We start from the raw sequence: 17008 nt of genomic DNA on the forward strand, positions 1-17008 counted from the left end.
TTAGGAGAATAATAAATCTCACAGCGGTCCAGTTCAATATGTCTTAACTCTTAAAACATATTAACACATCAACTAGAAGTCTCCACTTCCATGATCAAGACAAATCATCGTAGTTGATATGTTATAGTCTTCGCAGATGAAATGCCCCATTTCATCACCGACTACGAACTATAATTCTGAGTTTACAAAGAACTTGTGATTTATATCTTCTGTGAATCTTCACATAAATCACATATTATGCATCTCATGGACTATATGATAATGTCCGTATATTCATGTTACCATTATTTCAGATAATAATAAAACAAATTTATTAAACATAATATTAAGTCATACATAATGTCAAACACAATGTCACACTTAATATCATACATAACATCATACAAAAGGATTTAAGGGCACTAATCCTAACAATAACCACAATAAACAGATAAAATATGAGAGAAGTCGTAAATTACTGAACTTATACTCACTTGTTGAATACAGTAAAATTTATCCTGACACAAACTCTTAAAAAACTTTGCAAGAAGAGAGTTCATGGTAAGAAAGACTTTGACAACCTGTATTTCTGAAAAACTTTAAATAAAACTCATCATGACATCTTAGTGTGAAACAGAAATAAAAGATTGCATACAACATATAAGAAGCATGTGCATAAAGAGAGAAAAGAAACAACATATGAAGAGATAGGTGAAAGAATGTAATAACAACCTTAATATATATATATATATATCAACATAAGTACAAGGTTTGCTACCACAAAGTAAGAACAATATATCTAAAAAGTAAAGAAAAGAAAAGATATAATAAGTCCTCACTACATCCCTCATAAAAGAAAAACACTCTCCCTAACAAAAATATCTCTTATACTAACTCTCCCCCTAAATACATGACTACTCTCATACCCAAAACTACTCCCATTTTTTGTCACGAATAAGAAAGGGCAAGTAACTCAAGCAGTCATCTTGTCGTCACTGAAAGAGCTACATCCTCATCCTTATCGTCATTATCCTTATCATCGTCATCGTCCTCAGATGCCTCTAGAAAAGGAGAAGGAGACTCCACAAAGCCACCAAGGCGAGCCTGTCGTCATGCAATACGATCAACATGGGTGTTCACCTGACATAACTCATCACTAAGTGTGTCAAAGCGAGCATTCATGTGTTGAAACTGCACCATGATTGCCTTGAGGGTCACACCACCCGCAAAAGAGGAAGGAGCAAAAGATGCCGGAGAAGTCGCCGTCTTGGTCTGTGGCTACTTCAGTCGAAGTTGGGCCTCACTCCGTTGTATGGTAGCAGCATGTATGGCACACATCACTAAAAAGTGAGAAGACTCGGGATAGGAGACAGACACATGATAGAGAATTCTCGTGATGGCCGAAGGGAAAATGAGCTTATCACGGATCGCCGAATCCTTATAGACATAAGAGAGAGTATGAAGTGAGAGGGAAAGTCAATAGTAAGTCCCTCAAGTAGGGATAACAAAAATTGAGCACGAGACTTAGTAATCGAGTTATAGTGAGACAAAGGATGGAAAACAAATGTCATCACCATGTTGAGGAATCTCAAACCTTTTACAAAGCTCGAGCAAGGGGTGTTTTGATGGTCACCCCAAGATAAAGGTGTCTTATAGAAAAGAGACAAGAGTTCGTCTTTGGACACAGTCCTAAGACGATCACAGCCGAGGTAGTTAGGATGTGTTACCCTTGGTACATGTAGCACCTCGGATATAAGATTCGGAGTGACTACGATGTGCTTACCTCAAATGCGAGTGATGAAGTTAGGTAAAGAAGAATTGAATCTGTACATGTTGGAGTAAAACTCATGTATGATCACGGAGGGACAAGTGATCGGGATGCCGCAAAGTGACTCCTAACCCTTGTTGTAGATGACAATGGGAAAGTTAGTATTGGAAAAGTCCGATAGGATGACTTGGTGTTCTGAATGAATGCCGCGTCATGAAAAGTTCTCCAAGAAGTTCATACAGGCCTTGTCATCACAGAATCGAATGTGAGAGGGAGTAGAATCAGCAGAGGGAGAAGAAGAAGAAGATGCCCCGAAACGAAGAGGGTTCTGGGACAAAGTGGACTTACATTTAGGTGCCATAGAGTAACTAATCGAGAGAGAGAGAGAGAGAGAAAGAGGAGAGAGAGAGATAGAGACATAGAAAAGTACCAAACACAATTAATATCAATAAGAAAGAAAAAATTGGTACATATGCATGAAAAATGCATGAACATGCGACATGCAAAAGTAAAAACATCATGGGCTCAGCCTAATCCAATCCCACCAGCACACTTGCTTTCAACATAATACACACACATCTATAATGCATGAAACATTGTTAAAATGCAAATGTGATGCAATGCATGAACTTTTAAGATCATATGAACAAAACCCATCCCAAAAATTATGCAAAAACCTCATTAATTTTGAAAAATCCCAAAATCTTTCAAAAACCCCAAAAGTTAGGTCAAAAGAGATTAAATGCATGATTAAATGAGAGAAATAGAATCATACCAGTTGAAGAAATGATCTAGAGGCCTAAGATTGAGTGGGGAATAGGTTAGAGTGAGTGAAGGGTGTTTGGGAAGGTGAGGAGTCAGAAAGAGTTGAGAGAGATCAAGAAAAATGAGTGAGAAATTGCGTTGAAGCTTTATATAGAAATTCATGATTCTTAATGAATCGAGAGGTGTTGAGATTTAAATTTCGACAGATAGAGTTATCGAGAAGCTATTGAGAGGTGTCCACAACAAAGTTACCTCGATGGATCGAGCATACAGAAACTTCCTCGATAGATCGAGAAGCTGTCGTGCAGCTATTGAGACAAATTCTCAAAAACCTCCATGGATTGAAATTGCGATAAAAGCTATTGAGAAAGGAAGCTCAAGAGGCTTGATAGATAGCCTAGCTATCGACATTGCTCAAAAATAGTTTTTCAAGAAGAGAAAACTACAGATATGAATGCAATCAAGCATGTTACTTAACCAAAGATCCAAACAACATTTTAAACTCTCAAAATCATCTCTCAACAAGAAAAATGTCAAGCATATAGATCCAAAACACACACACACACTAAACAAGTCTAACCAATTTATATTTCAAAAATAAGTCAAGACAGTTTAGTGAGCATACAGTAACACATGTCTTCCTTGTGATGGCCAAATCACATTATACCTGCACATGTATCAAGAGTAGCAAAGAATATCACGTGTTATATGTGAAAAATATCACAAGATTGCATAAGTGTCTACATGTTATAATGATTTGAGATAAAAGAAAATCACTTTAACTCACACACAATCATAACTGCTTGATGGAGACTATCACCTTCAATGTACATCTTATATGTCCCACATCTCCTAGAAAACACGCTTGCAATCATATATAAAGCATTTTGATTCTTTTTGTTTTTTATTTTTCTTAGCATCTTTTTCTTTTAAGCAAAGCATGCATGGGCATATAGGAGAGAGAAAAGAAATACCCAATGATGTTAAGCTTTTTACATTGTACTTTTGCTATATCGAAGCATACAGATGTTATTGACATTGCACTTTTACTATGCTGAAGCATACAGATGTATTTCATGATTGGCGGGCAACAGTGGTAAGATGGTTATTTATGCCTTTCTCTTAGGATTTTTTAGTCCTTCCTGTCAAAAAGAGTGATACGAGTGTTAAATACAAGAGATTACGTAATCTTATTCATCACAAACACGAGCTACAAAACTCACTTGCTTATTTGTGCATAGAGATGCTCATCTAAGCTACAAAAGACACAAAATTTAGAAAACATGGGTCAATGGATTACACAGCAAAGATTAACCCTAATCAGAGTGTGCCCACTCTAATACCAGTTGATAGGCCAAAAATGTATTGACCCCTTGTGATGAATTAACCAATTAATTAGCCAAGTTAATTAATTAATTCGATTAACATGCAATACGCATGGGAGTACAAACAAATCACCAACTAAGTTAATATGCAACAGAAAATAAAGTTAACACGGTGATTTGTTTATGAATGGGGAAAACATCTAAGGCAACAGAAAATAAAGTTGACACGGTGATCTGTATGCTGAAGCATACAGATGTCATTTCATGATTGGCGGGCAACAGTGGTAAGATGGTTATTTATGCCTTTCTCTTAGGATTTTTTAGTCCTTCCTGTCAAAAAGAGTGATACGAGTGTTAAATACAAGAGATTACGTAATCTTATTCATCACAAACACGAGCTACAAAACTCACTTGCTTATTTGTGCATAGAGATGCTCATCTAAGCTACAAAAGACACAAAATTTAGAAAACATGGGTCAATGGATTACACAGCAATGATTAACCCTAATCAGAGTGTGCCCACTCTGATACCAGTTGATAGGCCAAAAATGTATTGACCCCTTGTGATGAATTAATCAATTAATTAGCCAAGTTAATTAATTAATTCGATTAACATGCAATACGCATAGGCGTACAAACAAATCACCAACTAAGTTAATATGCAACAGAAAATAAAGTTGACACGGTGATTTGTTTATGAATGGGGAAAACATCTAAGGCAACAGAAAATAAAGTTGACACGGTGATCTGTATGCTGAAGCATATAGATGTCATTTCATGATTGGCGGGCAACAGTGGTAAGATGGTTATTTATGCCTTTCTCTTAGGATTTTTTAGTCCTTCCTGTCAAAAAGAGTGATACGAGTGTTAAATACAAGAGATTACGTAATCTTATTCATCACAAACACGAGCTACAAAACTCACTTGCTTATTTGTGCATAGAGATGCTCATCTAAGCTACAAAAGACACAAAATTTAGAAAACATGGGTCAATGGATTACACAGCAATGATTAACCCTAATCAGAGTGTGCCCACTCTGATACCAGTTGATAGGCCAAAAATGTATTGACCCATTGTGATGAATTAACCAATTAATTAGCCAAGTTAATTAATTAATTCGATTAACATGCAATACGCATGGGCGTACAAACAAATCACCAACTAAGTTAATATGCAACAGAAAATAAAGTTGACACGGGGATTTGTTTATGAATGGGGAAAACATCTAAGGCAACAGAAAATAAAGTTGACACGGTGATCTGTATGCTGAAGCATACAGATGTCATTTCATGATTGGCGGGCAACAGTGGTAAGATGGTTATTTATGCCTTTCTCTTAGGATTTTTTAGTCCTTCCTATCAAAAAGAGTGATACGAGTGTTAAATACAAGAGATAACGTAATCTTATTCATCACAAACACGAGCTACAAAACTCACTTGCTTATTTGTGCATAGAGATGCTCATCTAAGCTACAAAAGACACAAAATTTAGAAAACATGGGTCAATGGATTACATAGCAAAGATTAACCCTAATCAGAGTGTGCCCACTCTGATACCAGTTGATAGGCCAAAAATGTATTGACCCCTTGTGATGAATTAACCAATTAATTAGCCAAGTTAATTAATTAATTCGATTAACATTCAATACGCATGGGAGTACAAACAAATCACCAACTAAGTTAATATGCAACAGAAAATAAAGTTGACACGGTGATTTGTTTATGAATGGGGAAAACATCTAAGGCAAAACCCCACCGAGTGATTTTAAGGTTAGCACTCCTGAGAATCCACTATTATCACAACAAGTGGTTACAAGTAAAGGAATCTCAGTACCTTATACTAACCTATAGTTGAACCCTTACCCTAATATCCAATTGGACTTGTTCTGTAGTGACAATCTCTCCTTTTAATGCACGACTCCCAGTACGTGATTAACTAATTGATACATGGATTCACGGATTGAAGTTAAATTAGAACAGATCCACCAATTGATGCATGGATCCACGTACCTTATATATGTTTAGGGTTGTAAGAAAAGAAAGTCTAAGCAAATATACACAGATTTGAGTGAAATTAGAACTAAAAATCTAATTTTCGTAAATCTCGATAGATAGCTTATCTATCAAGCAGTTATCGAGTATCGGGCTTACACAGCCTTTTAAGCCTCGATAGATTCTATCTGTTGAGCTAGCTGTTGAGCTTTAAAATCTAGCACTTCTTCACTTGATTTTTGGACAGATTTGCATGGTTTTAACACTTGGACTTGAAACCTTATTCCTTGAAGTATTAAACACATCCTAGATCTACTCAATTACAAGTAAATTGCGTTTTGTCAAAGGATTAGCCAATTCTATATTGACATATGTTCCTAACATGATTCACATATGTCCTAACAGAATTAAAGAAATTGCACGATCATGTCCTAAATAAGATTGGGAAGCAGAATGAGAAGTACTGCAAGCAAGCAAATAAGCATCGAAAACCAGCAGTTTTGAAGGAAGGTGAATTGGTTTGGATTCATCTTAAGAAGGAAAGATTTCCCTCCAAAATATCTTCTAAGTTAAAACCTAGAGCTGATGGACCTTTTAATGTGTTGTGACGGATTGGTGAGAATGCTTACAAGATTGATATGCCTGGAGATTATAGTGTTTCAGCAACCTTCAACATTTCTGATCTTCAAAGATCAAGAAGACTAAGTGGACTTGGGGTCAAGTCATTTTCAAGCAGGGAAGTATGACACCGAAGTGTCCCAAGATCCAGCAAGCCCAACCTGATGTTTGTCTAGGCCCAAAAGCTTTCCTTGAAGACCAGAATAATAGCCCATTATCTTAAAATGTTTTTATTTATTTATTAATTAAGTCAATTTGTATTTATTTAGTGTCTCCTTGGATGAATCAGACTTTATGTTTTATTTCTCCTAGGCCGACAAGTAATTTATTGTGTTTCTAATTAATTTTCGTTTTCCTATTCTTGGGGGACTATTCCAAACTCTATTTAAGCCTTTGGCTGAATCTAATTAATAAAAAAAAAAAGTGTATTTTCAGAATTAAAAAAAAAAAAAAAAAAACCTTGTGTTTTTCATAAGATGGATTCTAAATTATCTCTTATCCTTTGGGTGGATTCCTTTGGGTGGCGAGTATCAATTTTTGTATCTCTTGGTGGTGTTAATCTGTATCCCATAGAGTGGTGAGCCAAAATAGTTCTGTATCTTCAGTTAAATTCCTTTGGTGGTGATATTTGTATCCCTTTGGTTTTACTTTGGTGGTGAGCTTATCTATCCTTAAATTATTGAGTGTTTTCTTATTCCACAAAAACTCGAAAATATAAAATTTATTCATCCAACCTATTTCCATTTATCATATCGCCTAAATTTGGGTTGCCCTTTACGAATTCGGTATCACAAGTGTAAATCCCCCTTTTCCTTTTTGAATATATATATATATATATATAAACAATATAGTTTGTTCTAAATTCCTATGTATAAATTATATGTTTATTTTTATGTTCTCACATTTGTTAATGTACTTAAAAGGAAAATAAAGAAAGGCTTCCACACAAAGGAACAACACATAAACATATCAATTGATCAAAAACAAAGAAAATGTGTAAAATCGAACATGTTGGTGATGAGTCACGCCTTTTCACCATTTCTGTAATGGCGGTTTTTTTTTTTTTTATTTATTTATTTTTTTTTTTGCTAATTGACTTGACAGAGATTCTGGCCTTTCTCCCTACAGACATGTGTCAATGATTTAGAAAAAATGCCTCACTTTTGAACAGCTCTTTTTAGAGGGAAATGAGTAATTCTCTCCCTATTTTTCTCATTTTCTCCTTATCTTCTTCTTTTCCGAACCCAAATCTCAGAATTTTTCATATGCACAAAACTTATGGGTGTTAAACGCAGTTTGAGATTTAGTTCTTCAAAGGCCACAGAACCTTCAACCCCCCAAAACTAGTAGTCCATTGTTCGGGGGAGAAGAGAATCCTTCCACAGAAGAGAAATGGATCATCCCTCCCTTCTTTGAAGACAACCTATTTGATAAAGTTTTTGATTAGGAGTCTATTCCTTGCTCTGCAGATCCTCCCTACACAGCATGTGGAGAGCCTAATGATCTTCTAACTATGGATTTAGAGTTGAAGCACATTCCTTGGCTTAGCACTTGTAGAGGAGATTTTGCTTCTACCATTGATGTGATTTTTAAATCTTACACCTCTATTTCCAAAGGCTGGAGAAGTTGGTGTCTAAAGTGCTGACACACCCTCCTTTCATGGATATCTTGCAAAGAGTGCATCTTCTGCACACTGTATTGGTGTTTTCTGGCTTGGACATCAGCAAAGATAGTGAAGGCCTTCTCTCTCTCTTGTACTGATGGAATTCTACTACATACACCTTCTTTATAGGGTGTCAGAAAGTCTCTCCCTCTCTTGAGGATGTTTATGAGATATTGAGACTTCCCTTATTTGGTGATGGAGAGGTAGCTAACATTTCCTTGTCTCCTAATAAGGCTAAAGCTGTAAGTTCCTTGAAGATGCAGTAAAGAAAACTTTGAAGAAATCAGTTCTGAAAGCGGTGAGGAAAGGGAAAGCCCCTAGTGAGGAAGTGCCAGAAGACACTAGTGTTAGTGGTGGCAAAGGTTCTAGGGCCAATTTTTGGGGATGGATTAGATACTTCTAGAGGGAGTATGCTGATGGCATGGATGAAGAAGCCAGCTTAGACTCTTTAAAATAGGGCACAAACTTCGTTGTGGGGGAAGGTAATTCTAGCCTTTATGAACTCAAGGATTTTATTGCTTTCTTGCTATCATGCCATTTATTTGAAGGATACCCCCATGAAAAGATCCTTGGCATATATTTCCCTTTAGCTGTCAAGTTGGCCAAAGGACACTCTTTCCCCCTTGCCCCTTATTTCTTAGGAACTCTGTATTCTCTTTTAGATCATTTCACCCTTTATATGTAATGCTCTTGAGACAGATTCCAAGTAGAGATATTTGTACCTATAGCATTTTTACAAATCTAGTTGTGGGAACACTTTAGGAACTATGCTCCTATCCTCAAAGTTTTAAGTTCCTTTAAGACCAATTTACCATCATCCCAAGGATTACCATGATCATGGGATTGGAATAAGGTTATGGTATCTTCTGATAGCTTCCTTTGCAAGGTGTTGGATGACCCTACTAATTAGATAGCTAGACCTTATTCTCCCCTTGAGGGTGGACTCCATCTTTATTCCATTCTTTGAAAAATGAAACTATTTCTGATTATAAAGATGCTCCTTGGTTTGAGGAGGAGCTTTCTTTTGTTCCTTGTGCCTTTACTTCCTATCTTTAAACACGTTTTCAGGATGACTTTGAAACCCAAGACTATAACCCCAAAGATTTGCCTAACCAATTTGGTTTTGACCAAGGTGTATTGAGGCATTTCTCCACTCCACTCCCACGTGCTACAGTGGCATCATTAGCTTTTAAGAGTGGGAATCTCATTAAGGTGTTAGTGCCTGGTTTTGAAGTTCCTTTTGCCTCCCCATCTAGAGTTGGATTACCTTCACCTAGGTTTAATGCATGGTAGTTTGGTATTAAGGAGCTTGTCAGGAATTTTGGAGAGAATGGATCTCAATGTGTGGACATTCCATTTATCTTCTAAGGTAATTTAACTTTGAAACTCTCTACCAAACCAAACCTTCAGCTAGCAAAAGGAAAAGGAAGAACGTTAAGGTTCCTGTTATAAAGAAACGAGAGTATGTACCCTCCTTCCTTATCTTATTTCTTTTGTAATGTTTTTCTTGATCAATGGCGTATGTGACTTTCTTTCCTCCTTTCTCTCTTTTGACCTTTAACAGGTTAAAGAAGTTGTTCTTCATAATCAAACCAAAGCGAAAGCCATTCCTTTGGCATAAGATGCCTCTATACAGGAAGTGGTTTCTAAGGAGGAAATAGAATCTGATGCTGGAAGGGGGATTCTAATCGAGTGTACATCGACAATCCCTACGGGAAAGAGTATTTTACAAAAGTCACTTCCAAAGACCGAGAAAGTGAAAGCACCAAGGCAGACCCCAATCCACTGTTCTCATTGCTTTCTCCCCTTTGAAAGTAGTGTGTTCCAAACTGCTTTCATAGTATCCTAAGATGATAGGGATACTGACAAGTGAACATTGCCTCTTAGGAGCTTTATGTTGGAGCAAATTGGGTTTGTTGTATCCTAATTACAGTCCAAAGGTAAAAAGGATAGTCTGACTCTTTCCTTTGATGAATTCCTTTCCACCCTAGGTGATGCTGAGAGTATGGGTTTCAATGACAAGTGGTTGAAGAGCCGTGTCATCGCATTGAGGGACCTAAAGAAGGAAGAGCCTTCTATTCATGCTTCTTTGTCCTCATTTCAACAGTTGAGAACTAAAAGAATCTCTTGTATCAACAAAGCAAAGGAAAAAAAGTTGGCCATAGAGGCGCATAACACTTTAATCACCTAGCTCCAAGAATCCATAGCTAAGCTTCAAGAGGATTCGTCATCCAAGCAAGAAGCTAGTTATGCCTTTTAGACTCAGCTAGCAGGTGTTGCAGTAGAACAAAGTTCTTTGGACAAGGAAATTGAAAAGTTGGAAGGCAAGCTAGGTGCTCTAAGCCATCTAGATTTTTCTCTTGAAAATATTAGTGCTCTTACAGACATTGTTTAATTTCCAAGTTTGTAATATTTTATGGTCATAGGAGACCCAATTATTGTGAACTCGATTATGTTTTTATTCAGTTAGGATATTAAACTTTGCATGCATATCATGAACAGTAAAATATGAAATAATTGAATGGAAAGGGTCTTATTTATAGTAGTATAAATATTGTGGAATAGAAAGTATCAGGTTACAAAATTAAGCATAGTATATCTTAAGGTAAGCTTCGCTAATGGAGCTATANCCATTTGTAGAATATCACTGTAGCACCATGATATTTCTTTTGGCATTTGGCAAATCTCATGAAGCAAAAATTTTGGTGTTTGGTGTGCCCACTGCTAAAAATTTAGAATTTGGCACACCTGATGCCAATGCAGAAGGTATATGAAAGTTGCTGATAGACCATGCCTTACACCAATTTGAAAACGTAAATATAAGTTTCTCCTTACGTGTTGTAATGAGAACTGGATATGCCTATCCTGATTTCTAATGATTTTAATAAATCAGAATGGTCAAAATCCTATTTTAACATACTAATAATGGGTTATTTCCATGACTATACATAAATGGTTGATGAACTTTTTCATATCCATTTATTCTCCATGTGGCTTTACCTTATTCACCAATAGGGCTCATTTTTCTCTCTGTGCAATGATAATATAATCTTTATATCTGCTATTTGAATTTCTCAATTTATGTTTCTTACATTGCTTCATTTATGCTTCCTTTATAACTAAATGTACTATCATTTTTTATTAATAATTTGAATTTTCAAATTGCTACCAAGTTGGAAATTGATTCAATGATAAACTTTAAAATATATACTTATGTTTGGAGTTGACTGATTGATCTGCTGGTGCTTTCTCACCATTATTTGTGAGACAGCATTTTTCTTATATCATGGTCACTGTAGTAGACTACTCTAATCTAGTATTTGTTTATTCTAAAATTTATTTTTCTCTTACCATCCTTACAACTTTTCTGTCAATGTTGTGCAGAAAATTCATTAAGTCATTCCTTCAGGGCTTCGTTCCAGGTCTAGCCTTAAAATCTTTCTATACATTCTTCCAACAGTTTTGTTGATCATGTCAAAAATTGAGGGACATATAGCAATGTCAACACTAGAACGGAGAGCATCAGCAAAGTACTATTACTTTATGTTAGTGAATGTATTCTTGGGAAGTATTGTGACTGGAACAGCATTTGAGCAATTGCATGCTTTCCTTCACCAATCTCCTACACAGTAATATTCCATATCTTATTACTTAAGCTTTTATTATTTACATGTTTGAGTACCATACTTATTGTAGGTTGATGGCTAGCGTAAAATTTAATCATTTTATTATTATAATGACTATTATAATTGTTTATAGTATTGTATACATTTCAATAGCATATGCATTTTGTGTATTTATCCTGAGAGATGCCACACGGTTGTTCAAATGAGATGATATCTAATTGTCAGTTCTGTTCTGCACTTCAGTTTTCCATACAATGAGGTATCGTATTCTGGTGAACACAGTTGTGGGATTATAAATTTGCTTGGACTAATTGGAAATTTGTTGTTATTTCTGATGCACTATATATTTCCCATTAGTGTTCCAGATTTTTTTTTCTTTGTTAAGAAATCAAATTTATGACATTTTGAATATTATATAGGTTTTGATTAAAAGAATTGTTTATCTTCTTCCATTCTTCTAAGCTACAAGCCATTTTTATATCGAAGTCTTTCTGATAGAAAAGAAATGAAAAGACAAATTTTAAATGATAATAATTTTTTTAGGAGTTTTTATTTTGTTTTGTTTTTGGAAAATGAAGGCTTTATAGGAAAATCATATCTGTGCATGCATATTTTGAAAAGCAGTGATTTCTCTTTTTGGGAGAAGGTCCACATTATGCTTTGGAAGTCAAAGTTTGTAACTTATCTCCATAAAGGTTCATTAGGATCCATTTAGCCTTTCGATCCTAAACTAAAAAGGTAAAACAACAAAACAAAAACAAAACTATAACATTGGTTTTGTATATCTGCAATACATTTTGACAAAAGGGCAAGAGCTACAAATTTGCACCACTATAACTTCATTACTTGTCATGGCAGTCATAAAAATTATCTAGCTGTATCATTGCAATTAGAAACATACCTAAATTATTGCTTGATAACCGCATATAATTTCTTATGCAAATAGTTCCATTATATTCCAATCTTAATAGTCATGCTTCCAATATCTGTCACCTAATTGTTCTATGGATTTTTGTTTTACATACAACAATAATAAAAAATTTATAATTTTTTCTATAACTATAATTTATGCATCCAGCTTGATTAATTTTTGTTGAATCTCTTTCTTTATAATAGGATTCCTAGAACCATTGGGGTCTCCATACCAATGAAAGCTACTTTCTTCATCACATATATAATGGTTGATGGGTGGGCTGGCATTGCTAGCGAGATTCTTCGATTGAAGCCATTGGTAATATTTCATCTTAAGAACATGTTTCTGGTGAAAACTGAAAGGGACAGAGTAAAGGCAATGAGCCCTGGGAGTGTTGATTTTCCAGAGACTCTCCCAAGTCTCCAATTGTACTTCCTGTTGGGGCTTGTTTATGCTGTAGTTACTCCAATCCTTCTTCCTTTCATACTAGTCTTCTTCGCCTTTGCCTACTTAGTTTATCGCCATCAGGTCAGTTTATTCACATAGCTTTATTTTGCTTTATAGAGGCATTAGGAATGATTAGAATTTAGGAATTACATTGCAGGATTTGTAAGAACAGTTAAGAAACATGTAATATTGAATATGTGTTAGATGGAAGAATTTAATATAAAGAAAATCACATGTAAGTCAAATTTGATTGTAGTTAAATATTTATTCACCGAACACAATATTGGAAAATGATACAAATTATTTATTTTACCTTAATTTTAGCATATATCCTCATCAAAATTGGGTAGGTATTTGATTAGATATATTGATAACCAAAAATACTAATGTTTGTAGGGCTTCTCCTTTTTATTTATCAATTATTTTTTTGTGTTTTTTTTTTTTTGGGGGGGGGGGGGTGTTGGTTAGGGTTGTTTTAGGGTAGATATGAACTTGTTTCTATGATCATATATTTGAATTTTTTTTTTTATGGTTTGTTATTTTTCAAATTCTACTTGTAATGTTAGACCCTGTTTGATTTCACAGATAATCAATGTATACAATCAACAATATGAGAGTGTTGCTGCGTTCTGGCCACATGTCCACAGTCGCATAATAGCAAGCTTGTTGATATCCCAACTTCTTTTGCTGGGACTGCTTAGTACAAAAAAAGCTGCCAATTCCACTCCTTTGCTTGTTATTTTGCCCATATTGACATTGTCATTCCATAAATATTGCAAACATCGCTTTGAGCCTGCATTTAGGAAATACCCACTTGAGGTAAGCTCCAACAATTAACTGATAATTCTTTTCTACTTATCCTTTGGTAATATATTCAATATAAATAGCTAATCTATTGAAATGATAAACTTTTGCAGATGAAATTGCATTAATAATACAAATAATAAAATGAAAACTAGACCAAAAAAAAAAAAATAGGACATAATAATTAAGGAGTTTACAGAGGCAATGACTTTGGATAGAATAGAATGGAGAAAAAGAATACATGTAGCCAACCCTGACTAATTTTGTTGAGAATCCATAGCCGACCCCAAAAATTTGGGACTAAGGCTTTGTTGTTGTATAATAAAATGAAAATTAACTACCCTTTTGTTTAAAACGTGTCATTAGTCTTGATGATAAAGTCTAGCGATTGTTGTACTCATAGTTAAGTTCAAGTCTCTCAAAGACATTTCAAATTTAAATCATCCTCACTGTTTTTAGCCCCTCCCCTGACTACCTACCTGTAAAAAGAAGGGAAATTTTTGAGAAAACAACTTTCCCTCTAGTTACATGGTTTTATAAGTGAACCAGGCCAACCACTTTTAACATAATTTCCACACATGTTGCTTTGTTCCTTATTTAAGGTAGAATGCCTTCACTGTTAAAATAAATTTTGATCCTCAAACATTTTATTTCTTTCGTAAACCGGTTTCTCCAACTTTATACCTTTGACAGAGTTCATGTAAGTTTGAGTGTTGCATCCAGACAGTTAAATTATTTTTTATCAAAGCAGCCTTAATGTATGAATTTTATGTTAAATAATGAGTGTTTCATGACTCAGTAAATCATGTTTGGACGAAACCCCTTTCTGGATGGATGCCTATTATGTAGGAGGGAAAGACCCACTAGCATTGTTTCTATTCTTGGATTAGGGAGATGGGGAGAGAGAAGAGAAGAGAAGAGACAGTGGCTGGAATATATTAACTTTCTAGTATATTTTTGCCACCTTCTCTTCTCTCCCTCTATCTCCTTCCATTCCGAACATACTATGTTAGCATGTGCTAAAAATAGAACAGAGAATAGAGATAACTAGACTGCTCATATTAAATTTACCTGTCCACAACAATTATGCCATATCTTTTTTGTGTTAGATGGAGATTTGCTATGGGTTCATTTTATTAATATAGATGAGACCAACTTTTATTATCAGCAATTCAGTGATAATACAAAGGGCATTTGCGAGAGTTCAAGGAGACTAAAGTTTTGGATGGATAAGCTTGTGCTTCTTGATTATTCATGTGGTGGCTTTTGATTTTTTTTTTTTTTTTTAGTTGACTCAAGAGAGGCATGTCAGTTTTTATTCGGATGCTGACAAAATTATTTTTTCTTTGTTCGTTCATCAGGAAGCCATGGCAAAGGACATATTGGAACGGACTACAGAACCCAACCTGAACTTAAAAGCTTGTTTAGCCGATGCTTATTTGCACCCAATCTTCCATTCATTTGAGGAAGAAGAGGAGTTAGTCGAGGTGAGAGTCGACAAACATCAAACCCACGGAGTTGCTCCATCAGCGGGTGAAATCAGTTCCCCCTCCCCACCCCATGATGTCCATCATTCTCCATCCCCACCTCATTATGTTAATTATCCATCCTCCCCACCCCAATATGTCTATCATCCCTCCTCCCCACCCCAATATGTCTATCGTTATGAAGTTGAGCCTTGAACTAATAGTCCTAGCGTGCTTAAGAGAAACCCTTGCCAATTCTTTTAGGCCATTTAGCATCTTATCACTGTGCATTGAGGTTGTCTATCTAATTGTAATTAATGTTTTCATCAATGTATTGTGGTTGGGTTATGGCATTTTCTTCTATTATAATTGAGGTAACACGTCTTTTATTGTCAGGATGTTAGAAATGAAAGCTTATAATCTTTGAAATTTCAGTCAAAACAGGATATTATAGTAAGAAATAAATAGATATATACCCTGGAATTAGATAAGACTGATCGACAGACTCTTTAGCCTTTCCTTTTCCATCTAATTTAATCGGTTTATATTTATTCGAGGATAATAAGATGTTTAGAAATTACTTCAATTCCAACCTCCCCTATAATTTTTCCTTTTCCCGTGATCTCTTGGAAATATAATTGAAAGCATCAAGCTTTTGGAACAAGTTCCTCAAGCATTTTATTTATTTTTCTAAGTGGGTGTATGGCATGTCAGATCTTGACCAATTAGGTACAATAGTACCATATCATCTTTATCATGTCAAATTTGAGTTCAATCCATGTTAAATTCGGGTTTAATTTGTTTGGGAGTTCATAACAAAATAGAATGGAATGGAATTAATGAGTAAATTATGAAGGAATGAAATGCAATTGAATATTTTTAAATAGTGAAAGGAATGGAAAAGAATGTAATACTTTTTGCATGTTTTAAAATAAATGATGGAAATAAATATAAGGTAAGTAACTATGTTTGGGAGTCAATAGAGAGAAATGAATAAAATCATTTTATAACAATAAATGGCTAAACACGTAGGGGTATTTTGGGAGTTTAGGGAAATTTTATTAAATTTAATTTCATTCTTGTCGATTCCTCCTAATTTTGGGGAGAAATGAAAATTTGAGTTTATGAAGGAATAGAGAGGAATCAGGGTATGTTTGGTACACTGAATGTGAATTACGACAGAAATTGTAATCTTTATTACTAGGAATAAAATGTGTTGTAATGTAATAACTAAATATATTCATTAATTTGGTTGTGAGTTATAACATTAGAATGAAACTTAACATCTATTTTAGGAAATTTCTTACTCATACAATTATATTTCCTTAAAAATTGTTATTTTTAAATTTAAGAGAAATATGTGTTATTTTTTATAATTTTTTATTTTTATAATTATTAGATTTATATGGAAAGTTTGTTTATTTGGAAATATATTAAGTTTTGAAATTATTACTGTTACTAAGGAATATCTAATACAACATTTTAAAGAGGAATAGTTATTCCTCATTTTAAAGAATAGCTATTTATGAGGAATAATTATTCCTTATAATAAAAACATAATCAAACTAAAGAATAATTAAACCATAGAAATAGCTATTACATTACAGCGCCTATTACAGTTTACCAAACATGCCACACTATT

The 17008-nt window shown here is 34.6% G+C and overlaps 1 protein-coding gene across 1 annotated transcript; it reads left to right on the forward strand.

The window, feature by feature from the left end:
* The first annotated feature begins 11463 nt into the window (after positions 1 to 11463).
* On the forward strand, positions 11464 to 15761 carry LOC112037344 (CSC1-like protein At1g32090). Its single transcript, XM_065770227.1, has 4 exons — positions 11464 to 11739; positions 12853 to 13177; positions 13682 to 13915; positions 15262 to 15761. The coding sequence occupies exons 1-4, from the start codon at positions 11582 to 11584 to the stop codon at positions 15580 to 15582; spliced, it is 1038 nt and encodes a 345-aa protein (XP_065626299.1). The 5' UTR covers positions 11464 to 11581; the 3' UTR covers positions 15583 to 15761.
* The last annotated feature ends 1247 nt before the right edge of the window (positions 15762 to 17008 follow it).

This window comes from Quercus suber, unplaced genomic scaffold (assembly GCF_002906115.3).
Source record: "Quercus suber isolate HL8 unplaced genomic scaffold, Cork oak 2.0 scaffold_3A:, whole genome shotgun sequence".
Lineage (NCBI taxonomy): Eukaryota > Viridiplantae > Streptophyta > Magnoliopsida > Fagales > Fagaceae > Quercus > Quercus suber.

Bases quoted from the DNA above. Each gene is read 5' to 3' on its own strand.
- LOC112037344 (XM_065770227.1), top strand. From the start codon at position 11,582: ATGTCAAAAATTGAGGGACATATAGCAATGTCAACACTAGAACGGAGA. The intron at 13,178-13,681 runs GTCAGTTTATTC...TTGATTTCACAG, and splicing joins ACTTAGTTTATCGCCATCAG to ATAATCAATGTATACAATCA. The intron at 13,916-15,261 runs GTAAGCTCCAAC...TTCGTTCATCAG, and splicing joins TTAGGAAATACCCACTTGAG to GAAGCCATGGCAAAGGACAT.